The sequence below is a fragment of the Notolabrus celidotus genome, chromosome 18, assembly GCF_009762535.1.
Source record: "Notolabrus celidotus isolate fNotCel1 chromosome 18, fNotCel1.pri, whole genome shotgun sequence".
Lineage (NCBI taxonomy): Eukaryota > Metazoa > Chordata > Actinopteri > Labriformes > Labridae > Notolabrus > Notolabrus celidotus.
Window position 1 is genome coordinate 2,396,098 of NC_048289.1, and position 26,521 is coordinate 2,422,618.

Consider the following 26,521-nt stretch of genomic DNA (forward strand, 5'->3'; position numbering starts at 1 on the left):
GCTTTGGAATTGAATTCATCAAAGTCAACACGACATGCCGGCCTGAGGCAATTCCAATGAAACATACGGGTGAAGCACATGGTAGTACAGCATCTGCAATGAGGATATATTGATTCCATTAAACTTCTGACTTGAATCCCAGTGGAGCGTGGAGCATGTAGCTTGATACTGATGAACACTGATTTAATACCTTAACATGCAACACAAGGTCTGTGGATACCACATCAATCACAGGCTCTGGTCTCTGAGGTCTTCTGACATTGATGATGCTACTCTGACTATTTACTAAAATGGAAATGTGTGTATGTCTGTGTGCATTGTCACCATGGTTCACTGGTGGTACATCCATGGAGAGACGAGAGTAGCTACTCACACACATGCCTGCCTTGGAGGGAATAGACACCAGTGACCTATGCTGAATGGCTCACTGCTCACACAATCCCTTGATTTCTTCCCTCCACTGCTTCCTCTGTCTGAGTGGAGACTTACAGACAAACGCAGTTTTGAACTCCACTGGAAAATACTCCAGCAACTTTTTGAGTGTCTGCAAAGAATAGTGAGATTTCCACAGAATATGAAAACAAAACTAAAAAGTTAATTATGTTGTATCATCCAGCCTAATCCTAGCTCTTACAAGCCTCACAAAATGAGTTTTCATTTGGCGTGACAGTCAAAACAGAGTGAAATAGGCCACCAGATGAAAGCAAACATCTTGTGGGGAGCCACTTTAAAACTTGTTGGAACTGTGAGAGATAAATCTGCAATCTGTGGGATCCTATCTCACCCACCCAATAAACCTCCCATTAAAGTTACTAACCATAGACCTTCCTGGAGTCCCTGAGCTCCCTTGTCTCGTAGGTTCCTCTGGATCTCTGCTGCTGTGGACGTGCCAGACTCCAGCTGCTACAACTACTACTATCCGTCTCACCACTATCATCTCTCTATCTCTTCATCTCCCTCTATCCCTCTCTCCAACACAGAAATCATCTGAAGCTCAACATCAGCAAGACTAAGGAGCTGGTGGTGAACTTCCGAAGGAACAGGAGGCCCCCAGCCCCAGTCCTCATCCAGGGGGAGGAAGTGGAGAGGGTGGACTCATACAAGTACCTTGGGGTCCAAATAAACAATAAACTGGACTGGTCGACCAACACTGAAGCCATCTACAGGAAGGGACAGAGCAGACTGTTCTTCCTGAGGAGACGCAGGTCCTTCAGTGTCTGCAGCAGGCTTCTGAAGACCTATATCAGTCTGTGGTGGCCAGTGCTCTCTTCTTTGCTGTGGCGTTCTGGGGTGGAGGTATCAAGACGGGTGAGGCCAGCAAGCTCAACAAGCTGGTAAAGAAGGCCCGCTCTGTGGTTGGCCTAGAACTGGACAGTCTGGAGTCAGTGGCCGAGAGGAGGTTGATTGACAATCTGCGAGCCATCCTGGACAACCCCTCTCACCCTCTCCATGATGAGCCTGTGGCTGATGGGGAGCTCGTTCAGTCAGCGCAGCATTCCACCACGGTGCATGACTGAACACTTCAGGCACTCCTTTGTGCCCACCGCCATCAGACTGTTGAACAGTAACGGAGGCCACAGACTGCACCATGCAGACCGCAGATGTGTGTCTAACATGAGTCTGGTCCTGCTGGAGGTTTCTGCCTGTTAAAGGAAGTTTGTCCTTGCCACTGTAACTTGCTAAATGCTGCAAAGTGCTCTGCCCATGGTGGATTAAGATGAGATCAGACTGAGTCCTGTCTGTAAGATGGGACTGGATCTTATCCTGCCTTGATGTTGGGTCTTTGTTAATAATAGAACAGAGTACGGTCTAGACCTGCTCTGTTTGGAAAGAGTCTGAGGAGAACATTTGTTGGGATTTGGCACTATATAAATAAAGATTGATTGATCAGACCATATGATCTGACAAACTGGAAACCTGTAATGTGAAAATAATAAAACAAGGGTCCACTGTTCTTCACTGCATTTGTTGCCTCCACCAACTGTGTTCATTGTTGCTCCGGTTGAACACTGCTTCTAGAAATCATTTGTCAATGAAACAGTGTTGGCAGTACTGTTAAGTCTTTGTCTTTTGTGTTTGTGTGGGTGGCAGGTAATGCTGCCCGCATGCTCCTATATTTATTCCAAACAAGCTGCTAGAAACGCCGGAGAAGGAAAAGCCTCTGCTTGGTATGCAGCAGACGAACTCTGTAAAGATTTACCAGACGACGACTGTTTAACAGAAGAAGCTTCAGACGTTCAAAGTTTAACACTCAGGGAAAAGGATTCATATCTATTAAGTAACAATTAACCCTTACATGACTTGTTTTGATATTTGACCACAGTAACAACTTCCTCAATGTGCTTTTGTTTGCATGAAATTTGATGACTTTTGCTCAAGTCACCAAAAAATGCAAAAATGAAACTATTTTCTAATTTTATATTCTTATAAATTTGATACAACTCTATTGTGGTGGATGTTGGATCCTCTAATGTGGGTCACACAACAAGGACAATGGTGGTTTTAGGGAATCTTGAAATTGTGAAACTGTACATGTTGTTAGTGAAAGAGTTCAAAGGGGGACCCTGACTCTGTCTTCAGTGCTAAGCTTCCAGCAGAGACAGGCGCCTGCTGGTCTTAAAGGTGACATATCATGCAAAATTGACTTTTTAATGGTTCTTTACCTGAAATATGTTTCCCTGGCATGTCTACAAACCCCCTGAGAATGAAAAAAATCCATTCTGCCCCTGTTTTGATTTCTCCACCTTTCTGTAAATGTGTGTGAAACGAGCCGTTTCAGACTTCAGTGTTTTTGTTACGTAACAACAATATCCGGTCTGTCAAGGAGTCAGAGCTCGGAGCTTGTTCAGCCCATAGACTGTATAAAATAATACTGAATCCCCCCTCCGTTTTTCATTACCTGCACAAATGTGTGCTAACAAGGAGCTTAGGAGGGAGGCATGCTAGTTGTAGGCTGTCTTAATAAACACAAAGGTCGGTTTTACTCCCCACGTCTGCAGATTTGAAGATCTAGTGGATGATTTTTATTTATCATGGATAAGTGCTAGCGCTAGTTAGCATAGCCACATAGCTACATGTTCATAGCTGTAGCTGTAGCTGTGTACCAAGACACACGTCTACATACTGACAAATAAAACAACAAGAAACACTAAATCTGTGACCAATCCTTCAGAAAGGTCCTGCTACAGGCGCCTCTCCGTCGGGATCAGATTCTGGATCAGATTCAGAGGGTTGAAGTAACGTGATCTCTGAGCAGCCCTGTATATTCAGCCAACATGTAAACATTAGACCAACGTGCTGGAGAGCCGAGGCCACATCCACTTCCTGAGGGGGCGTGGTCAGAGAGAAAACAGACTGTTCTGAGGAGGACTGAAGAAGAGGACTTTTCAGGCATGCCAAAATCTGATTTCAAAGTGTTTTTTTGAGCATAAACTTTAAAGACATGTTTTGGGGACCTCTTAGACCAATATATATTGATGAAAAAAGCGTGATATGTCACCTTTGAAGAGTACTTGGGTAATCTTGAAACAGTAAAAGAGTGAAACTGCATAGGAATGATGGTGCAACAGAAGGAACAGAAGCCATACGGAGGTCAGAGGGCTCCTTGAAACAGTCTCGAGATGTGCACCTGCAGGCACAAGCACCTGCAACGTAACAGAGTCATCTAAAAATAAACAAATTAGAACACATTAAATCTGAGATAACTGAGATCAAGACAGAGACCAAAAGAGAAGCTGGGGGTCTCTGCAATACTCCGCCAAAATGCTTGAGGGCAGTGTGTCCTTTTTGATAGTTGTGTCGTCAGTTTTCAGCCCCACTATGTTTTCTGTTTACTTTTCCACAGTGATTCAAAGCGTATTATGTTCATCTACAGCTGATACATGTTGCTGTTTATCATACAGACATGATTACATGAAGAATAGAGAGGAGACGTCGGAGGAGATCATAGTCTGTATAAATATGGACGTAGTATCCGTGACGTTATTCATCTGTTTTGAAGCCAATCGTCGGAGGGAGACATATTGGAAATGTTGAACTCAACCTAACTTCTGTCGAGATAGTGTGAGGTAAAGAGGCGGGCTTTGAGCCTCCTCACCAACAGCTACAGTGTTCCCACCTGTCAATCAAGTCAGCTGTGCCTCTCATAATGGAAAACTCATTATTTGAACCAGGATGTAAACATGTTTATTTCGGCTGTAAAGATCGTCTTTTTTGAATAGGTGTGTATGTGGTTTCCGATGTTTCCGGAGCCAGCCTCAAGTGGACACTCGATGAACTTTTTAACACTTCAACATTGGCTTCAATTCTCGCGGCAGGAGGTTCCTGCTTGGATAAGATGCAATAAAGTGCATGGGAAGTGCTGTAAATCCAGGAAATACAATGCGGCCGAGTGGACCAATCACAGGGCTTGCAGTCCGACAATTCAATGCGTAGTTACATTTTGGAGGAGGTGCACGTCAGAAACATGTGTAGGCCTCTGCGAAGGTACAGGAAGTATAAACCAGGCTTTACTGTGAAAGAGGTTATTGATCTGATCTTCTAAGATGAGGAAGCAGATCGTGATTTGGAGGAGAATGTGGAAACACGTTGCAGAATGCATTTTTTTATGATGTAGCAGTGAGCAGTGTTTAACAGTTGTAGGTTTTTTGCCAGGCTGTGGTCAAGACCAAGCTTTTCACTGCCTTAATATGGTAACAAGCCAATGAACCAATGAACAAGCCAATGACATTGCACCCATTGGCATACCTATTGGTGTATTAAACATGGGTATTTTTTTTATCTATGACGGCCAAAATATAGGCTGGGAGCTAAACTAGTTAATTAATTTTAGATAAACGTTTCATATTTCAGAAACAGTCTTCTGCCTCCATGATCCGCTGTCCCACTCTCATTCCCAGAATTTGTGCTCTAAATGAGTTTCTGACATTCCTCCTCATCACTCTGCTTTACACCAACAACTTCCATCCCTCTCATCTTTTCCCCCTCTTATCTTTTCCTCCTGCTGCCTTCATCTCTCTCTCTCTCTCTCTCTCTCTCTCTCTCTCTCTCTCTCTCTCTCTCTCTCTCTCTCTCTCAACCAGTATCTTCTTGATGTGCAGGCTGCAGTGCCATGGTGTGTGGGTGATGGTACATTGAGTTTGGTTGCTTTCATTTTTCATGGGAAGCTAAAAATGATGTGACATTGTTTTTGTTTATGAGGCTATCACTCTTTCACTCTCACTCTCTCTCATTCTCTCTCTCCATGATCCATCATTTCAGCGTGAACATTGTAAAAACACAGACATCTATAGCATGCTATCAATGCCTGGGCAAGTACACGCCCTCTCTTCACCTCCTGACCTGACCCTGTATGGTTAAAGTGCTCCTGATTACTGATGCTGAGTGCTCTCACAACACTTCTATTCTTAAGTGTCAAACCAAAGAGTCAAGAGCCACGGGTCAGAAACATGCTCGGACATGAGACACATGGTCTGGAGTTGTTTTCTTCAGGAGTATTGAGAACTCAAGAAACCAAAATCCAGCACTTTGAAATACTTTTAACTGATAAAAAGTTCAGTCTCAACTTATTAAGAAGATATAAAGGTTGGCTCGTGGAAGATGGAACATTTAAAGCCTTTGGTAACCCAAATCAACAAAACAGTCTACCTATGATATTTATAATCACATTTACATACTATTATATATATACAGTATATAAAATATTGGAACTGAACTTTAATCCATTTTTGATGTATTATTGGTTAAGTTTTTGATACTGTTCTAACGCTAGGATAAAGAAGGCTGGGTTAACTTGGATATTTATGACAAAATGACTGTATAAATAATGGATGTAGGATCCGTGACGTCACCCATCTGTTTCTGAAGCTCTGTTTTGAAACCAAGAGTGGACAGGTGCCATATTGGAAATGTTGAACTCTGCCAGGTTAGTGTGAGGTAAAGAGGCGGGCCTTTAGCCTTCCAGCCAACAGCTTCAGTGTTCCTGCCTGTCAATCAATCATTCAAACCAGAGGTTGCTGCTTGGTTAATACATTGACTGTGCTATGTTATTATATTATCCATACACACCTGCAAGGGGCGGATCCAGACTTATCTGAATGGGGTGGCCAAACTGGGGCACTGACTTCTACAGCACAGGCATTAAGTATATATGCACACTCACACACACTTATCCTTTCTGCCTTCATCAATGATTTTTATTTTAACTATAACCTTTAAAGTATCATCCTGATGTTTTCTCCCTGTGGGTCATTCTTCAGCTTTAAAAAGGACTAGACCAAAACTTCCTCCAGTACCTCTTTTCGACCAACGCAAACCGGGTTGTATTTCCAGGCTGGTGCTTGCGCTGGTTCGGAGCTGGTTGAACTCGTGAACCATCACAGCACCCGTTTGTTTTTCCATCCAGTCGAGCCCGTGGAAGAGGCACGTCATGACGTCAGATTTACGTGACCGCTTTTCCCAGCAGCACTAGCGTGAACTTTCCCTCACAACAACAACGATGGCTGACAACGGCAGCTTGTCTCCTCGGCCGACCGCTGCTTTGCCTTGGAATCCATTAGTCTCTTTTATTTTTTCGCTGCAGGACAATGGTGGAAACACGTTTGGTTTGTGTTTCTGATCATGGTAACCCTGCCCCTCGCCTCTGACGTTCGCTCTGGAACCGGTTTTCCCATCCGGGAGCCGGTTCGCTCACAGTCGAAACACAAGAAAATGGTTCTTAATTGAGCACCGGCTCCGAACCGGCCCTGAACCGGCCTCGGTCGAAAAGGGGTACATGAGATTTTTATGGACTCAATAAGAGGATGCTTGTCAAAAGTCACAATAAGAGAAAGCCTACAAACAGAAAAAGGGCTACACTGGATGGCAAAAAAGACACCAGCAGCCTGTTGAAACAGCCAATATGATTTCAACATAAGTCCAGTCCACAACGAAGCAAATAGCCAGTCATAGTTTAGGATTTTGGGGTGTCCAATCAAAGTTCGCCATCCCCTGAATCCTCCCCTGACACCTGCAGCTCTCCTTTTGAACTGCACCCAGCAGCAGGGTTTCTCTCTGCCTCTCTGTGTCTGATCTTTTGGAAATACTCATCAACAGGACGCACAAATAACACAACTTGCTTTTTGAATATTCCGTTATCAGAACAGGTGATCTGTGTGGATGAGGCTAGTTCACGTCAATCCAAAACTGAGAGTGCATCAACCAGCGGGATAAGTTTAGACTTCACATGAGACGATGACCTCAATCTTTGGATTCAAAGAAAGGACGCACCAAAAGACATGTCTCTCTATCTCCTGTCTTAAAGGGGTGAGGCCAAGGCAAGTCTGAAGTCACGAAAGTTTGCAACTTAAGCGTGTCTCAAGTTCAGGTCTCATACTCAAACCCCCCGCCTCTATGTAAATGCCTTTTTCTGAAACAGGTGCCATTAATACTGTGAAAACATTTCCCAGCAACCTCCTCCCAAAATAAATCTCAGCCACTATGTATGCTAATTCCACTTGTCACAAGTCTGAATACTATTACCACTGGGGTCAGATGCTTCCATCATGCACACACACACAGATGCAGTCAGACAGGCAGGCGTGCAGCCATACGTGCCTGTGAAGGTGTTGCATGCCTCATAAAGTGAGGACAATAGGGTGGGGTAACTGTAGTCTGGCATTCAATTGAGATCCACACCTTGCAGGCAGAGCGAGATAATATTGTGAAAGACTTTTCAGCTCAATCACGGGTATTCATAGCGGGCGGGTCAACAGCATACACGAACACATGCACAGATGCAGAATGTGGTGCTTCTTCATCCTGAAGGCACAAAGACATCGTGCCCATCAAGCTCTGGAGGCTGACGGGGGTACACGCCCACTTAATACAACCTCTGTTAGAGGGGTGTTTTTATAATATACATCAATCAATCAATCTTTATTTATAAAGCCCCAAATCACAACAAATGTTCTCCTCAGACTCTTTCCAAACAGAGCAGGTCTAGACCGTACTCTGTTCTATTATTAACAAAGACCCAACATTAAGACAGGATAAGATCCAGTCCCATCTTACAGACAGGACTCAGTCTGACCTCATCTTAATCCACCATGAGCAGAGCACTTTGCAGCATTTAGCAAGTTACAGTGGCAAGGACAAACTTCCTTTAACAGGCAGAAACCTCCAGCAGGACCAGACTCATGTTAGACACACATCTGCTGAGACCGTGTTGGAGAGAGGGATAGAGGGAGATGAAGAGGGAACGAGATGATAGTTGGGAGACGGATAGAACCCTACTACAGAGCCAAGGGGGATGAATGATGGAGTGACACAGTGATCGCCTTCAACAACGTGGCTCCAAAGTCTGCCAGATTCATCAGAACTGAGGCAGAGCTATGATGGGGATTTTAAGATTTTGGTTGTTAAAGCAGCAGAGTCATTAAACATGCTGTCTCAGAGTGTAACGCCTGAAGATGGTCAGCATAAAAGTCTGTCAAAGAAAGAGTCTGAGACGAGTGTCCTCTTCACAGTGTGACAGGAGAGTGTGTGAGGACGTTGCCATAATGGCTGCATTAGGTGGCTTTTTAACTCAGATGGATGACCTTCTAATTGAGAGACTACAGATTATTTTAATTATTATTTTTTTTTTCATCATTGGTTGTTCTGGACAAACTTCCTTTAACAGGCAGAAACCTCCAGCAGGACCAGACTCATGTTAGACACACATCTGCTGAGACCGTGTTGGAGAGAGGGATAGAGGGAGATGAAGAGAGAGAGAGATGATAGTGGGTAGACGGGTAGTAGTAGTTGTAGGAGCTGGAGTCTGGCACGTCCACAGCAGCAGGCGGTTGGGAGATGAGTTTATCGATCACATCCTGACCCTGAGAAGCCATGTGCAAGTCAGTGTTTCGGTAACATGTAATTATTGTCAAGCCCGTAGAGTTCAGTAGCTGAATTAAAGAATAGCTTACGAAAGCTACACCAACCAAATATCAAGAAAGTAAACTGCTCTCTGGATTTTTCTACAAACCATTTCAGAATACAACTTTTGGCTGGAGCCTAATCCTTCTTCAACACTTATAAGCAGCTAAGTCCTGTTTGTGTTCGGCCTGCTGTTGTGACTAGATTACATCCTGGAAGTAACAAATACTGTGGGTAACTGACAGAGTGACTATTTGAGGTATGATTTTGTGACATGAATACATTTGACGAATAAAATAAAAAGATCACAACTACTACTATCCGTCGTACGTACTAACATTAGTCTGGTCCTGCTCGAGGTTTCTGCCTGTTAAAGGAAGTTTGTCCTTGGCCTTCAGTTATCAGGCACCTCACCTTTGGAATCATCTACCAGTCAGGGTCCGGGAGGCAGACACCCTCTCTACTTTTAAGAGTAGGCTTCAAACTTTCCTTTTTGATAAAGCTTATAGTTAGAGCTGGATCAGGCTTGGACCAGCTCTTAGTTATGCTGCTATAGGCTTAGACTGACACACTGGGATCCTGTCTTTCCCTCTCCCACTCCTCTCTCTGCCTGTCTCTTACTTTAACTCTACCTGTTCCATTAAAGTTACTAACCATAGGCTCCCTTGTCTCGTAGGTTCCTCTGGATCTCTGCTGCTGTGGACGTGCCAGACTCCAGCTGCTACAACTACTACTATCCGTCTCCCCACTATAATCTCTCTCTCTCTTCATCTCCCTCTATCCCTCTCTCCAACACGGTCTCAGCAGATGTGTGTCTAACATGAGTCTGGTCCTGCTGGAGGTTTCTGCCTGTTAAAGGAAGTTTGTCCTTGCCACTATAACTTGCTAAATGCTGCAAAGTGCTATGCTCATGGTGGATTAAGATGAGATCAGACTGAGTCCTGTCTGTAAGATGGGACTGGATCTTATCCTGTCTTGATGCTGGGTCTTTGTTAATAATAGAACATAGAGTACGGTCTATACCGGCTCTGCGTTTGTAGTTTAGTAGTGAGAAAATGTATATAGACAATATACCCTCATATGAAGTGGGTGACTACAGGCTACAAAAATGAAATATAATGAATAAAATAATCCCTTTGAAGTTTGAATGTTAAGGTAGAATTGCAAATTAGTGCATCATTCCTTTCTTCATGTCTGGTTGGATAACCATGCCCACAGGTCTATTTGTGCCCAACCTATAGTGTCTTAGCTCCCACTGCGCTCTTGTAACTACACACTAAGCTTCACCAAGAAGTTTTCTAGTCTCTGTGTCCATGTAACACTCACAAGACTTTTTTTAACTTACGTCTCTTTCTGCCTGGCAACTACTCTCCCTCCTTCTTCCTCTCATCGTCTCTTCTCTGTGTGGCGTGCTGTAACCGAGTGTTCCCATTGTATTGGCACTGAATGTATTAGATCTTCACAGACATTGTTCTGTGTGGTCGCTGCAGGGGGACGATGGCAGGTTAAGTACGCGTGGTTGCAGTCAGAGTGGAAAGTGTCCCATTGAAATCTCTCCTTCGGGAGCAAGAAGACAATCCTCAACAATAAAGCTGCTACAAAAGATCCAGAGTTTAATGTTTCTTGTAATATAATCTTTGAGCTCGACCATATCTCACCTTTTTCCAGTCCTGTCAGTGTCAACACAAGCTGCTTGGAAACTGAAGTGAGCTAAGCTAGCAGCTGATGTATCATACCCTCAACCAGGCTTCTCCACACTGAAGCTATCCTCAGAGAAATGTGAGGTAGTAGCATGTTAAATTAATGCTCCTGCCTCCTACAGTCATATCATTCCTAATTTAAAGCTACCACAGGCTTTTATTAGGACTACTGAATTACAGTAAATCAATTAGGTTATATCACGTCAGTCAGAGTTACGGCCAATTTCCACCAGATCCGAGTCCGGTCTGTCTCTGATCCGTCACAGCACCTGATTCTATTCTAGTCAATGTGTTAACTTCCACTGGATCCGCTCCGTTGCGTTCCAGCTGAGTCTCTGATCCGGCAGGTCAGAGCCCTCTGGATCAGATACACAAGACTTCTATTTTTGCTGCATGCTGGAGCACGACGCATCAATCTCAACAGAGCAGATGGAGCGGGACAGGAAGTCAGGTTTCACCAAAACAAAATGAAAACATCCGGTTAATTTTCAGAATAAAACACTCTGTGTTATCACCAGATCGTATTTCACTTAACTACAACAACAAACCAAAGTCATGATGAGTGGAGCCAGGCCTGGAGTCAACAGTTCAGAGGTTTTCAGAGGACCAGAAAGACAACATGGATGAGGAGAATCCTTGATTCAGTGATTACTGCAGGGAAAACCTCGGTCACATGACTCCAGCTGTCCAGAAGTCCTGCTCCATGCTGCGTTCTGAAAACGCATTGGGTGGGTGTTGAAGGACGAGAGAGCACGGAGCTGGACAGCAGAGGATCGGAGCCGGACCGGACATGGATCTGGTGGAAGTCCTGTGTTAGTGTTGGTAGAGTGTTCTGTTTACTCTGTGTCTGTGTTGCCCCTGAGCACAGATATTTAAGGCATTGACTAAAGGTGTGGTCCATGTAAAGGGTTGATGTCACATATTGATGCTTAATAGTTTTATGTCAGACTGCAGAAGTCAGCTCACAACTAAGCTAAATGTAAAAACCATAGACTGTAGTATCCGTGATGTCACCCATCTGTTCCTGAGCACTGGTTTGAAGCCAATCATGGGCGAGTGCCATATTGGAAATTCTGAACACCTGACAATCAAGTTAGCCATGCCCTTATTTGGGCAAAACTTGTAAGTTTAATACCTTCAAAAATAGCGAGTTAAAAAAAACTTACCCCCTGTACAGTGTGTGCTGATAGAAAAATGAGCTATTGCTTGCAGTCTCTGTACTCGGGGTTGTTGCTGGGACTGGTCGGTAGCGTGTGACATTCTGCCGGGGCAGGGGGGTTGGCCGTAACGGCTGCTGGGCCACTGGAAGGGAGGCCCTCTGCCCTCGGAGCTCTGCCATGAGGCCTTCCTCCCTTCTTTGCTGTGCAGCCAAGAAGTCTCTCATTAATGTCATTAACTCTCCCCCTGTCTCACCCGCTGAAGCTACAGCACCAGACGTCGTAGCTGTGGGGACCCTCCAGGACCGGCACTCCTCATCCTCCTCCTCCTCTGAAGAGGTGGCCACCGCCTCGAAGTCCTCCTCGGCGCTGAAAGCTTCCTCTTCCTGAGGCTGCTCTCCTGCTTGGGATCGAAGTCCTTTGCGCTGGGGCACGGCTACCTTTTTCCGACTAGCCATCCCACTTCTGACACCATATGTAGCGAGGTTCTCTTCTCGTTAACTCACGTTTCGAAAAACACATAGGCGTAGTCAGGAAATTGAAGTGATTATTTATTGGTGCCGGCCTCAGTGCAATATGTTTACAAAGAACAAAAAGCTCAAAAGACGATTTACAAAAGAAACAATCAAAAACAGGGTCAGTGGACAGACACTGCTCAAGAAGTCACCTCCTTCTCTTACCAGGAGAAAGACAAACTGCCCCGAGGGAACTCAACACAGCCCTCTTATATAATGCTGACTCCTCCCATGGGCGTCACTAATTATCAAATGTTTTTTACAAACATTACGTTCTAACAATTAGTACATCCATAAAACAAACAATAATACAAACCCCAACAACAATTTATTTATCACAATCTTTGGCAGTACTTTACCTTAACCTAAACCACTTTTTCAGGGGGTAAAATACACCAACAAACAAACAATTTATTTCCACACCCATGTGGCACTTTTCGCCCCCCTTAGGCCCTACTTAATACGCGGAAACGGGACGCTCCGTTTCCGCGGGTTCCCCGCACCCAGGAGGTAGGTGATGCAATGTGTGAGTGTGTGAGTGTATTCGTAACAAAACAATAGGCCTTCAGGTGTGCACCCCCGGCGACGCTACGTAACGGAGAGGGACAGTGGACTGCTGGAGTGGTGAGAAGAGGGAAACTGACGGGAGGGAAAGCTTGGTGTGTGTGTGTGTGTGTGTGTGTGTCTGTGTGTGTGTGTGTGTGTGTCGGCTTGTCTGCCAGTGTGTCTCTGCGCACACTGCGCTCCATTTAGTGACGGTGCCGCTCCGTCACACAGACCTAAACTTTTTTTAGAACCAGGCTGTAAACATGTTTATTTCTGCTGTCAAGATCGTCTTCTTTGAATGGGTGTGTATGTGGTTTCCTGTGTTTCTGCAGGCAGCCTCTAGTGGACGCTCAATGAACTGCAGTTTATAACACTTCTGCATGGGCTTCATATTTTTAGGAGGTTGGCTCTTGGTTGTAGTCCTTCTAGTGCCACGAAACACACGTACACAGGACTGGCTATAGTTTTTTACCATAACATCTCAAAAACAAAAAAGTAAAGCAATTAGAAATGCATGTTCACCAATTGTCTTAAACAGTGCTATACTGTATTTATAATAGGTTAAAGGCAAACTTGTGGGATGACTTCTGCACATTTGGGCTTCATATTTTAAGACCAGAGGTCACAACGCTGGTGGAGCCACCTGCTCCTCCTTAGCCCATCACACCGTTCACACACACGCCTGTACTCTGTTCGGACATTCAGCCTATCAGTTGCTAGCTTGCTGGTTCATCCACACCTGTAACCTGTTTGTTGATCACCTCTCAGTATATAAACCTGTCAGATTCAGATGTCAGATCATTGTTTGTGCTCCTGCCTGCTCTGTTGTATGTGTTGCCTTTTTGGGGATTTTGACCTCGGCCTGTTTCTCTGATGGATTTTTCCGGTTGGCTCTGAACCTCTGCCGGGTTGGACCGCTCTCTGATCTTTGGAACGGACTGTTCTCTGCTCTGCCTGCTGATTCATTACAACTCCTGTTTTTTTTCCTTATTCCTGCTTGTTATTCTGCACGTGGGTCTGATCTGAACTGTGACACTACCACACGATAAAAGAATAAACTACTGAGAAGCTGAAGAAAAGAGAAGTGCTCTCTAACATCTCAAACTACAGACAACACTGTGGTACACTGAGGATGTTACAAATGGAGCCTACGGGTCCTTTTTAAATATATTTAAAGTGAATTCATATTGAAGGTGATCTTGAAACAGTTCTTTCATAATATAACTTGTTCACCAGAGAACAGGTACAAGTTTATCTTTGAACTGGGGTGGAACTCACCCAGCACTTTTGAGTTCTTGCTGGTAGAGACAAAATGACACGAGTGAAGTTTAACAAGGAGGCCTGTATTTAAAACTTTTGGAGGAAAATTTTACTGCTCAAGGCTTTCTCTTCTAAGTTTCCAGATACAAAATTGAGATTCTCACTTCAGCCTCATTCAAGTTTCAAACTGTTCTCATTCATTTCTCATTAGTTTCTCCTAAAATTCACTAGGAGAAATAGTTGAGACCATGGCATGAGTCTTATTTGAGACTTAAATGAGAGATCTCATTAATGGCTAATTTTCTTCTCTTTTTTTAAAATGTATTTTTGGCCTTTTTGCCTTTATTTGACAGGACGGCTGAAGAGAGACAGGAAATGTGGGGAGTAGTGAGCGGGGGAGGACATGCAGGAAATGGTCAACCGGCCGGGAATCGAACCGGCGATCCCTTCGACGAGGACTGTAGCCTCTATATGTGGGGCGCTTAGACCGCTAGGCCACCAGTGCCCAAAAGAATCCACCCCTTTAATTGTAATAATCTGGCTAAATCTGGTCGGCCCTTTTTGTGGCCCATATTTTAAATAAATGGTCTGTCATATCTGGTATGAAATCTCTATCTTTTGCAATTTCTCTCAAATCCACTAAATCTTTGTGAAGTTGTTTTGTTCCAAACAGTAAAGGAATGACCATATTGTGAAGTCAAAGAAGAGATCCTTTGATATCTAAATAGCTGATCTTGAAGTGGTTCAAATGTTTTAATGAGAATTGTAAGTTTGTGGACAATTACATTGAAATGTTAACTTTGCAGGGCTCTATAAATGTTCATGAAAAGATGAGCTCAGGCTCTTTCTTTGCTCCATCTGAGCTCAACTTGAGACACAAAAACTGAGTCTGACAAAAACAAATGGATGAGGTTAGATTGAGACAATTGAGAGAGCTCCCTGATTTCTCCACCTGAGCTCAAAAGGAGTCACAACACCTGAGAAATACCTGAGAACCATTTCAGATTCTGACCAGATCTCCTTTTGAACTGAAAGGGAGACTAAGCTGAGACTTTTTGAAACTTCTTTTCTGGAGGCAAGAATGAGAAACAGGAGACATAAGCTATAGTCTCATTTTGCTTTCAAACAGATCTCATTGTTGTCTAGTAGACATCAATGAAACACTTTTGAGATCTCCTCTCTAAATGCATTTTTCTATGGGAAACTTTATTCAACAGTTTGAAGGTTTTACGCTCTCAACACTAGATGTTAACCTGCTGGTGGGAAGCTTAGGGCCTGTCACAGTCATTAGTATGTGTTGTGAACTATTCCTCAGAATGGACTAAAGCTGAAGATGTAACTTCAAAACAAATGGTAAAGAACAACAACCGTAAACACTACCAGTCAAAAGTTTGGACACACCTTCTCATTCAATGCTTTTTATTTATTCTAATTATTTTCAACATTGTAGATTAATACTGAAGACATCAAAACTATGAAATAATCTAGTTTTACCATAATCTGGATTACAACAGTAGTCAAATAGATCTATCCATTGTGTACTAACCCTACCTCTGAACAACACAACTGATGGTCTCAAACACATTAAGAAGGCAAGTCATTCTACAAATGAACTCTTGACAAGGCTCATGTTCATTAGAAACCATTCCAGGAGACCACTTCATGAAGCAGACTGAGAGAATACCAAGAGTGTGCAAAGCTGTCATGAAGGAAAAAGGGGGCTACTTTACAGAATCTAAAATATAAAACAGATTCTGCTTTGTTTAACACTTTGTTGTTCATATATGTTCTTTCATAGTTTTGATGTCTTCAGTATTAATCTACAGTGTTTACAAGCATTACAATAAATACAAACACCTGAATGAGAAGGTGTTTCCAAACTTCTGACTGGTAGTGGAAGTATGATCTTCTATTGTAATGTTTACCGTTTTGATATAAGTCTAAAAATGTTTGTTGATGTGGCTTGAGGGTTTTTTTCGCAAACAAATGTTCAAACAAGTAGAAAGCTGAGACTTATTGTCTAGATTACAAACAATTATGTGGAAAATATAAACCTTGTTTCTAGGCAAGGCAAGGCAAGGCAAGGCAGCTTTAATGTGCTTTACATTAAAACATTAAAAGCATTGGAGACATTCAGACAGGTATAATGGAGCACAATTAAAATGACAAATATGATAAAACAGAAAAGAAAAGGAAAATTAGAAATATATTAAAAATTACATTAAAATTTTAATTTAAAGTGGGTTAAAATAATCTAAGATAGGAAGGCAGAGGTAAATAAAAAAGTCTTAGTCTTTGATTTAAAAGAGGTGAGAGTTGGAGCAGACCTACAGCTTTCAGGGAGTGTGTTCCAGATATGTGGTGCATAATGACTAAACGCTGCTTCACCATGTTTCGTTCTGACTCTAGGAACTGAAAGCAGACCAGTACCTGATGACCTCAGAGGTCGAGGTGGTTCATAAACCATCAGCAGGATTTTAAAGTCTATTCTCTGACAGACAGGAAGCCAGTGTAGAGATCTAAGAACTGGAGTAATGTGGTCTACTTTGTTGGTCCTTGTTAGGATTCGAGCAGCAGCATTCTGTATGAGCTGCAGTCGTCTGATGGACTTTTTAGGGAGTCCTGTAAAGACCCCGTTACAGTAGTCTAGTCTGCTAAAGATAAATGCATGGAGGAGTTTTTCTGCATCCTGCTGAGACATAAGTCCTTTAATCCTTGATATATTCTTAAGGTGATAGTAGGCTGACTTTGTAATGGTCTTAATGTGGCTGCTGAAATTAAGGTCTGAGTCTATGACTTCACCAAGGTTTCTGGCTTGGTTTGAACATTTCATCATTGCAGATTGGAGCTGAGCAGTAACCTTTAACCTTTCTTCCTCCAAAAACAATCATTTCAGCTTTCTCTTTGTTTAACTGAAGAAAGTTCTGGCTCGTCCAGTCATTGATTTGTTCAATGCATTTACTCAGTGTTTGTATGGGACTATAATCCCCTGGTGATATGGTGATGTAAATGTGTGTGTCATCTGCATAGCTATGGTATTTTATTTGGTTGTTTCTTATTATCTGACCTAAGGGGAGCATGTAGATGTTGAATAGTAGAGGCCCCAGAATGGATCCCTGAGGTACTCCACATACGATTTTCATCCGCTCAGATGTGTATTTACCTAGACACAAAATAGTCCCGGTCATTTAAATAGGACTTACGCCAATTTAGTACTGCACCAGAGATTCCCATTCTAGCTAGAATGAACACTCGGCTGTGACATGCTTTGGTGTTATAAACATAATCTTGAAGGTAGTGTAGGTTGAGACTACATAGAGTTGCACTATCTTTGAAATCAATTGTAAAAACCCTGAAATGTTGACTTCTTCTGGGTTCATGTTGATCATGTTTTAAGGTTTGTAGAGAGAAGACAGACCAAGTAATGAGGCTGAATCTGTCATGAAATGTTTGTTTATACTCTATTGAAAGAACAAACACAAAGAATCCTCATTTATTTATGTTTAAACTGTGCTCTGCTGAGCTTCATGCAGAAAAACACTTCTCATCATATGACTTATTTCTTATCACACTGTAACTAATGTGCAATGTTATCAAAAACTTAGCTCAAGGACTTTTCTCTATCTTTGAACCAAACGAAAAAGAAGAGAAGTTTGAAGAGAGGCTGAGAGAGAGAGGAGGAGATGTGACTCGGTGCCACACAGCATGAGTTGGATCAAAGACAGCAGAGGGCAAACGCGTGGAGGTTTGTGTCTGTACAACCCTTTAACATATCAGTGCAGTGAGGGGATGGAGAGATTGAAATGGAGGAAGAGGAGAATTAACGAGAATGCGTTTAACCTCTAGGCTGTACATTCATCTGCGCTGCTGAGAGGAGACCTGCTGAATTAAATCACATCTCTTATCTCGGAGTAGTGATGGAAGGAGCCCGTGTGCTCAGGCTGCCCTAGCAACAGCAGCCTCCAAAACTCTACTTCTCTATTTTGATCCCAAAATCAGACGATTCCTTAAACACTCCCTCTGCATGACATTCACTTCCTTCCCTCTCTCGTCTTCTTCCTTTGTTTCTGCTTATTCTTATAACAGTATTATTTCACCTTTATTTAATTATTTATTCATGTATTTATTTATTTATGATCTAGTTTGAAATGCTGTCACTTTTTATTTATTTATTTATTTATTTATTTATTTATTTATTTATTTATTTATTTATTTATTTATTTATTTATTTATTTATGATCTAGTTAAAAATCTTGTCCCTTTTTATTTATTTAATTTTTTCTTTCTTTCTTTCTTTCTTTCTTTCTTTCTTTCTTTCTTTCTTTCTTTCTTATTTATTTATTTATTATTTAGTTCAAAATGTTGTCCCTTTTTAATTATTATTATTTATTCATTTATTTATTTATTATCTAGTTCAAAATGCTGTCACTTTTTATTTATTCATTTATTTATTTATGTTTTTATTTTTTTATTTTTTTATTTTTTTATTTATTTATGATCCAGTTAAAAATCTTGTCCCTTTTTATTTATTTATTTTTTTATTTATTTGTTTATTTATGATCTAGTTTAAAATGCTGTCACTTTTTATTTATTTATTTATTTATTTATGATCTAGTTAAAAATCTTGTCCCTTTTTATTTATTTATTTATTTATTTATTTATTTATTTATTTAGTTCAAAATGTTGTCCCTTTTTATTTATCTATATATTATCTAGTTCAAATTTTAGTCACTTTTTATTTATTTTGTTTATTTATTGTAAGTATAGCATCTTATTTTCTTTTAACCGTTGATCATTTTAGTTTTAATTATCTTAGAAATGTATTTTATTTTGGTGAATTCAATTTCCTGTGTCGAGAAAAGAAAAGAAAAGTGAAAATAGAACCATACAATTAAAAATGACTAGAAGCTACATATAACATCTTATTTTACCTCAAGTGTTTCCTAATTAAGATATCATGAGAACGTTTCCTCAGTTTGTTTAGAAACTTATTCTTCATTTATTTATTTATTTATTTATTTATTTATTTATTTATTTATTTATTTATTTTTGTATTTATTTATTTATTTATTTATTTATTTATTTATTTATATATTTATTTATTTATTTATCTATGATCTAGTTAAAATTCTTGTTCCTTTATTTATTTATTTATTTATTTATTTATTTATTTATTTATTTATTTATTTATTTATTTATTTATAATCTAGTTCAAAATCTTATCCTTTTTAATTGATTGATTATTATTTAGTTCAAAATGTTGTCCCTTTTTATTTATTTTGTTTATTTATTGTAAGTATAGCATCTTTCTTTTAACGGTTGATCATTTTAGTTTTAATTATCTTAGAAATGTATTTTATTTTGGTGAGTTTAATTTCCTGTGTTGAGAGAAAAAAAGAAAAGTAAAAATAGAACCATACAATTAAAAATGACTAGAAGCTACTTATAACATCTTATTTTACCTCAAGTGTTTCCTAATTGAGATATCATGGGAATGTTTCCTCAGTTCGTTCAAAAAATTATTTTTTATTTATTTATGTATGTATGTATGTATGTATGTATGTATGTATGTATGTATGTATGTATGTATGTATGTATGTATGTATGTATGTATGTATGTATGTATGTATGTATGTATTTATTTATTTATTTATTTATTTATTTATTTATTTTTGTATTTATTTATTTATTTATGATCTACTTTAAAATGCTGTCACTATTTATTTATTTATAATCTAGTTAAAAATCTTGTTCTTTTTTAATTAATTTATTAATTATTTAGTTCAAAATGTTTTCCCTTTTTATTTATTTATTTATTTATTTATTTATTTATTATCTAGTTCAAATTTTTGTCACTTTTTATTTATTTTGTTTATTTATTGTAAGTATAGCATCTTATTTTCTTTTAACCGTTGATCATTTTAGTGTTTAATTATCTTAGAAATGTATTTTATTTTGGTGAGTTCAATTTCCTGTGTTGAGAAAAGAAAAGAAAAGTAAAAATAGAACCATACAATTAAAAATGACTAGAAGCTATATATAACATCTTATTTTACCTTGAGTGTTCCCCAATTAAGATATCATGAGAACGTTTCCTCAGTTTGTTCAGAAACTTATTTTTCATTTATTTATTTATTTATTCATGTATTTATTTATTTATGTATTTATTTATTTGAAGTATAGCATCTTATTTTCTTTTACTTGTTTAATATTTTAGTGTTTTATTAACTTACAAATGTATTGTATTTTGGTGAGTTTAATTTCCTGTGTTTAGTTTTAACATTTATTTATTTAATATTTCATTAAAAAGGACCATGCATATTATTTAACATTTTTGTAAATATGCCAGAATTAGCCAAAAGGCTGGTTTACATCTGTAGTCCCTTGCCAGATGTTAAAAGGCTCCCTAAAAAGATTTTTTTAAAAATAGATAAACAAAGTATAATAAAATGAAAATAAAAAAGGGAGAGGAGAAACCAAAACACAAACAAAAGAAGAGAAGAAAAGATAAAAAAGAAAAGTAAAAATAGAACCATACGATTAAAAATAACTAAAAGCTACATATAACTTCTTATTTGACCTCCAGTGTTTCCTCATTAAGATATCATGAGAGTTTTTTCTCAAGAAACCTTTTTATTTTTCATTTATTTATCTTCATTGTTATTATTATTATTATTGTTGCATATACTGGGTTCTTAACCTTAGGATTGTGGGGTGGGTTTGGAGTCGAGGCTGGGGTTGGGATTAGGATGGGGGGTCTTTTTATTTTTATTTTTATATATCTCTCTCTTTTTATTTATTCTATTTTAAGTTGTTTTTATGCGCAGCACTTTGTGTTACAATGTCATTGTATGAAAAGTGCTTTATAAATAAAGTTTGATTGATTGATTGTGTTCTGTCCCTGTTCCTTTTCTTCTAAAATCGATGTTACATTTCAAAAAGGAAGACGCTGAGAGAAGTTCCATTAAAAAGAAACCTTCAGATCAGTTAAAAATAAAGAAGCTATCTGATGCCTTCGACATTAAACGGCATGAACTCAGAGAAAGAGACCGGTCTTGTGAAATATAGATATCTCATTTCTCAATAAGGCTGCACATCGAAGTCAGTGGACAAGAAAATAGGAGGGCTCTGCTCTGATTCAGTCTATTTCGAACCACTTTGCAAGCAAATTGTCCCTCCAATTCACAAGATGAACACAGATCTATTTCACTGCACCTTAGCGACTTGATTCCCTGATCCATCGCTGAAAACATTCACTTTCTGTCCCTGGTGCTTTAAAAACACGATAAAAAAAGCGCTCTCCCATTAGTGTGTGTTGGGTTAAAGAGGGTCCATGAATTAATGGGAACGCCTTCGCACGATGTTGTTTGTTTTCCATTTGAGAATGTACAAATGGAGGGAGCTGCAGAGGCCAGATATGCTGGGTAATGTTGTTTCAGTACTTCTCTGATAGGGTGCTGGTTTAGAAAATTGTGTTTCAGTGTTCCTGCCTTAAGCCTATTTGCCTGTGTTTAAAATATGCGTGCTGTCTCATATGCTGCCATACAAACTGATGAATTTGGCTTGAAATGTGCGATGTTTTTCCCATCATTACTCTGCATTTTCACCCTCATTTGTCAGTGTCAAATCATTGTGTGTGAATGCTTTTTGTTTGGTATTTCAGAGTAAGTCAGTGTTTCCATTTGCTGCCCCTCCTGCAGGGCCTTCATTTGTATGTACTTGTCTTATTTCATTACGATCAAGTAGAACTGATGAAGGCTTGTGATGTGATGTGTCGCTCTGTCGTGTTTCCATGTTGTTTCTTTTAGCCAGACACATCAGACATGGTTTCCCTCAACAGTTAAACCACGGGTTTCTTAAAATACATCAACTTGAATTAAGCTTGCTGATAAGTACTCTGCATGGCCTCTATCTTACTGCCTTATTAGTTAACGCCTAACGAGAGAATCAAAAAGCAACTTGATGTGTTTACTAGCTCCCCCATTAAACCTAGACTAGAATTTAAAATCCTTCTTCTGACCTACAAAGCTCTAAATGATCAGACACCTTCATATCTTAAAGAGCTTGTAGTGCCCTATTACCCCTCTAGAACACTACGCTCCTAACATGCAGGCCTGCTGGTCCTACCTAAAGTCTCTAAAAGTAGTATGGAAGGTAGAACCTTCAGTTATCTCCCCTCTCCTTTGGAATCATCTACCAGTCAGGGTCCAGGAGGCAGACACCCTCTCTACTTTTAAGAGTAGGCTTCAACCATTCCTTTTTGATAAAGCTTATAGTTAGAGCTGGATCAGGCTTGGAACAGCTCTTAGTTATGCTGCTATAGGCTTAGACTGCTAGGGGGACTGAGATATTAGGATCCTGTCTTTCCCTTTCTCTCCTCTGTCTGCCTGTCTCATAATTTAACTCTCCCTGTCCCATTAAAGTTACTAACCATAGACCTTTCTGGAGTCCCTGAGCTCCCTTCTCTCGTAGGTTCCTCTGGATCTCTGCTGCTGTGGACTTGCCAGACTCCATCTGCTACAACTACTACTTTCCGTCTCACCACTATCATCTCTCTCTCTGTTCATCTCCCTCTATCCCTCTCTCCAACACAGTCTCAGCAGATGTGTGTCTAACATGAGTCTGGTCCTGCTGGAGGTTTCTGCCTGTTAAAGGAAGTTTGTCCTTGCCACTGTAACTTGCTAAATGCTGCAAAGTGCTCTGCTCATGGTGGATTAAGATGAGATCAGACTGAGTCCTGCCTGTAAGATGGGACTGGATCTGATCCTGTCTTGATGTTGGGTCTTTGTTAATAATAAAACATAGAGTACGGTCTAGACCTGCTCTGTTTGGAAAGAGTCTGAGGAGAACATTTGTTGTGATTTGGTGATTTATAAATAAAGATTGATTGATTGATTGATTGATTGATTGATTGATTGATTGATTGATTGATTGATTGATTGGTTGATTGATTGATTGATTGATTGACTGATTGACTGATTGACTGTCCTGAAACAAACTACACTTAATCTCAGGTAACCGATCTTTTTCACTCTAGGTCATCGCCAATGCAACAATTGTCCAACTGGCCAATGAGGGAACATAACCTTTTGAGAGAAAATTATTAATTTTCTTTCCTTTTCTTTTTAAAACAGGATTTGTTCAGGGCACACAAAAAACAGGGAAGTAAAAATGGAAGTGCTGGCCAGCATTTCATATCAGAAGTGTAAGAAAGACTGACGTAACACAGATGACATGAATTGTGTTATCTCAACTAAGCTCAAAGGTGAATGAAGCTGTTCCTAAGCCCTCTACCAGGCAGGGGAGGAATCAGAAAAAGACATCTGCATCACAAGGAATGAAGAAGCAGCCCTCCTGGAGTCATCCTGTCACGTGCTGGTTTCATAATGGCTCTTTTCCACGTGTCCTCATATAGCAGTGTGAGGCGAGTCACTGAGAAGCTGGTGCATGAGGTATCTGTCTGCACTGCTTTTTGGAAACCACATACATTTTCTGCCTCACTCATTAAAAAGAAAGAAAGCATGTGTCTTACCTGCAGGATCATGCACCTCTCAGAGTCGCAGTCGATGTCCTCACAGGGATGGAACATGCCCAGTGTCACACAGTTCAACAGGATCACCAGCATGGACGCTCGCTCGAACCACGTAGAGATGAAGAGTTAAGGAATACAGCAAATACAGAACATCACAGCTTCATGTCAACAAGTCACAGATACAAGACTGCAGAATCAACAAGCAAGGCGGCAGCTTTTCTTCAGGCTTTTCTCAATTGACCTCATCTTCAGAATTTGAACCCCACTGACAGAGAAGCACTTTATCTCTTAGACACTGAAAGCATGTATTTGAGAGGCTGAATGGACGGCTGAGGAGTCTGTGAAGTGGGAAAGTGCATCTTTGGCTCTTTCTGGGTGACAGTGATCGCCCCGGTGTAAACCTTCTAAGCAAAGGTGTTAAATACCTTTGTATCTTAAAGAGCTCATAGTGCCCTATTACCCCTCTAGAACACTACGCTCCCAACATGCAGGCCTGCTGCTCGTACCTAAAGTCTCTAAAAGTAGTATGGGAGGTAGAACCTTCAGTTATCAGCTGGTAGAGACAAAATGACACAAGTGAAGTTTAACAAGAGGGCCTGTATTTAAAACTTTTGGATGAAACTTTATTCAACAGTTTCAAGGTTTTACGCTCTAAAAAGTAGTATGAGAGGTAGAGCTTTCATTGATCAGGCCCCTCTCCATTGGAATCATCTAACAGTCAGGGACCGGGAGGCAGACACCCTCTGTACTTTTAAGAGTAGGCTTCAAACTTTCCTTTTGATAAAGCTTATAGTTAGAGCTGGATCAGGCTTGGACCAGCTCTTAGTTATGCTGCTATAGGCTTAGACTGCCAGGGACACTGATACACCCCCATCACTTACTTTAACTCTCCCTGTCCCATTAAAGTTACTAACCATAGTCCTTTCTGGAGTCCCTGAGCTCCCTTGTCTCGTAGGTTCCTCTGAGCTGCCGTAGACGTCCTCCTGCTGTGGACGTTCCAGACTCCAGCTGATACAGACGTGCTGGACTCCAGCGGGTACAGCTTCTACTACTCGTCTCATCACTATCACCGCTCCCTCTCTCTCTTATTCCCCTCTATCCCTCTTTCCAGACCCAACACGGCTTCAGCAGATGTGTGTCTAACATGAGTCTGGTTCTGCTCGAGGTTTCTGCCTGTTAAAGGAAGTTTGTCCTCTCCACTGTAACTAGCTAAATACTGTGATGTGCAATGCTCATGGTGGATTAAGGTGGGGTCAGACTGAGTCTTATCCTGTCTTGGTGTTGGGTCTCTGTTCATAATTTGACATAGAGTGGTCTAGACCTGCTCTGTTTGTAAAAGAGTCTTGAGATAACGTTTGTTGTGGTTTGGCGCTATACAAATAAAGATTGATTGATTGAGATGGTGAGGGGAGACGAGGACAACATAAAGAGATGGTTTTAATTAAAGAAGTATGGGAGAAGTTTTCAGCCTCTAAGTCCTACACTTTGTAGGTGTGATGTAGAAGTACTTCTTCTATAACACAACATTTCCTTTATATCATATCCATCTTTAAAAGCACACCTCAGGGGTAAACACTGTGCTTTATTTGTCCGACCCCTTTGGTTACTTCACTTTGAGCATTTAGTAAACTAATAACAATGCTCCCCAAACAATTTCACCAACCCAAACAATTTAAATATTCAACAACCCAACGTATGCACATTAATGCAGCAGTATTAATAATCTTAAAGCATCACATACTCTTGTAAAACACTTTCAGAGGACAATGAGTGTACATACTTATGATTCAGTGAGGTTTCATAATGCGTGTACTGGAGTGTGTTTTTAGCGCTGGCTTCAGGGCGAGTGGTCGTGACGACGTCTTGATGAATTACTCATGAATTTTATTGACCACAAGGTCAAAGTGGGCATTCCTAATGTGGTTAGGTTAAACACCAGGCTGAGCTATGTGACACCAATCAATGATGAGACCCAACACAGATTAGGCTGCTACCACTTCAATAAAGGAACACCCACTCACTCTGTGTCATACTCACACCAACACACACATGTATCATAGATGTGCACACACAGTCCCCGCCCTGCAGACGGCCTGTTAATCACATTAACCGGATGGACCGTCCGTCATCTGTGTTTGTCTCTGTGTGCATGAGTTGAAAAGAAAACACTTTATGTGCTTGTGTGTGTAAAAGTGTGCGTGCAGGCTCCGAGGACAAACGACCCCTCTGTCTTTTATTGCATTAACAAGACGCTTGCTCATTTATCTGACTGACCCATAATGCAGCTGGGTCAGCAGGGCCCCTCAGCTGACACATAAAACAGTGAGTGAAGGATGAGCAGCATTGAAGCCAAGATGTCTGACTTCTCTCTTTTATGTCGGCCAGAATCTGCCTCAGAAAGCTCGAGTGTCAGAGCAGGATACAAGACATCCTGACATTTGTAGAGAGAAAATTACAGCAGACATGTTTAATAACCTGAAGGCTTATTAAACAAACCAATCAGGTAACATCCTCTCTGGAATCAACTCTAATATCTAACAAACTGTTTACTAGATACACAAAGGTTAAGTGAAAGGATGAATAATCCAGATTTAGAGCTGGATCAGGCTTGGACCACCTCTTAGTTATGCTGCTATACGCTAAGACTGACACACTGGGATCCTGTCTTTCCCTCTCTCTCTGCCTGTCTCTTACTTGAACTCTCCCTGTCCCATTAAAGTTACTAACCATAGACCTTTCTGGAGTCCCTGAGCTCCCTTGTCTCGTAGGTTCCTCTGGATCTCTGCTGCTGTGGACGTGCCAGACTCCAGCTGCTACAACTACTACTATCCGTCTCACCACTATCATCTCTCTCTCTCTGTTTCTCTTCATCTCCCTCTATCCCTCGCTCCAACACGGTCTCAGCAGTTGTGTGAC

At 40.7% G+C, this 26,521-nt stretch overlaps 1 protein-coding gene across 1 annotated transcript in view; it reads right to left on the minus strand.

Moving 5' to 3' along the window:
- cacna1g (calcium channel, voltage-dependent, T type, alpha 1G subunit) overlaps window positions 1–26,521 on the minus strand; it is a 436,435-nt gene that overhangs the window by 259,285 nt on the left and 150,629 nt on the right. The window contains exon 2 of the mRNA XM_034708799.1: window positions 23,606–23,717. Coding sequence (XP_034564690.1) covers window positions 23,606–23,717 — 112 coding nt within the window. The remainder of the gene's footprint in view (window positions 1–23,605; window positions 23,718–26,521) is intronic.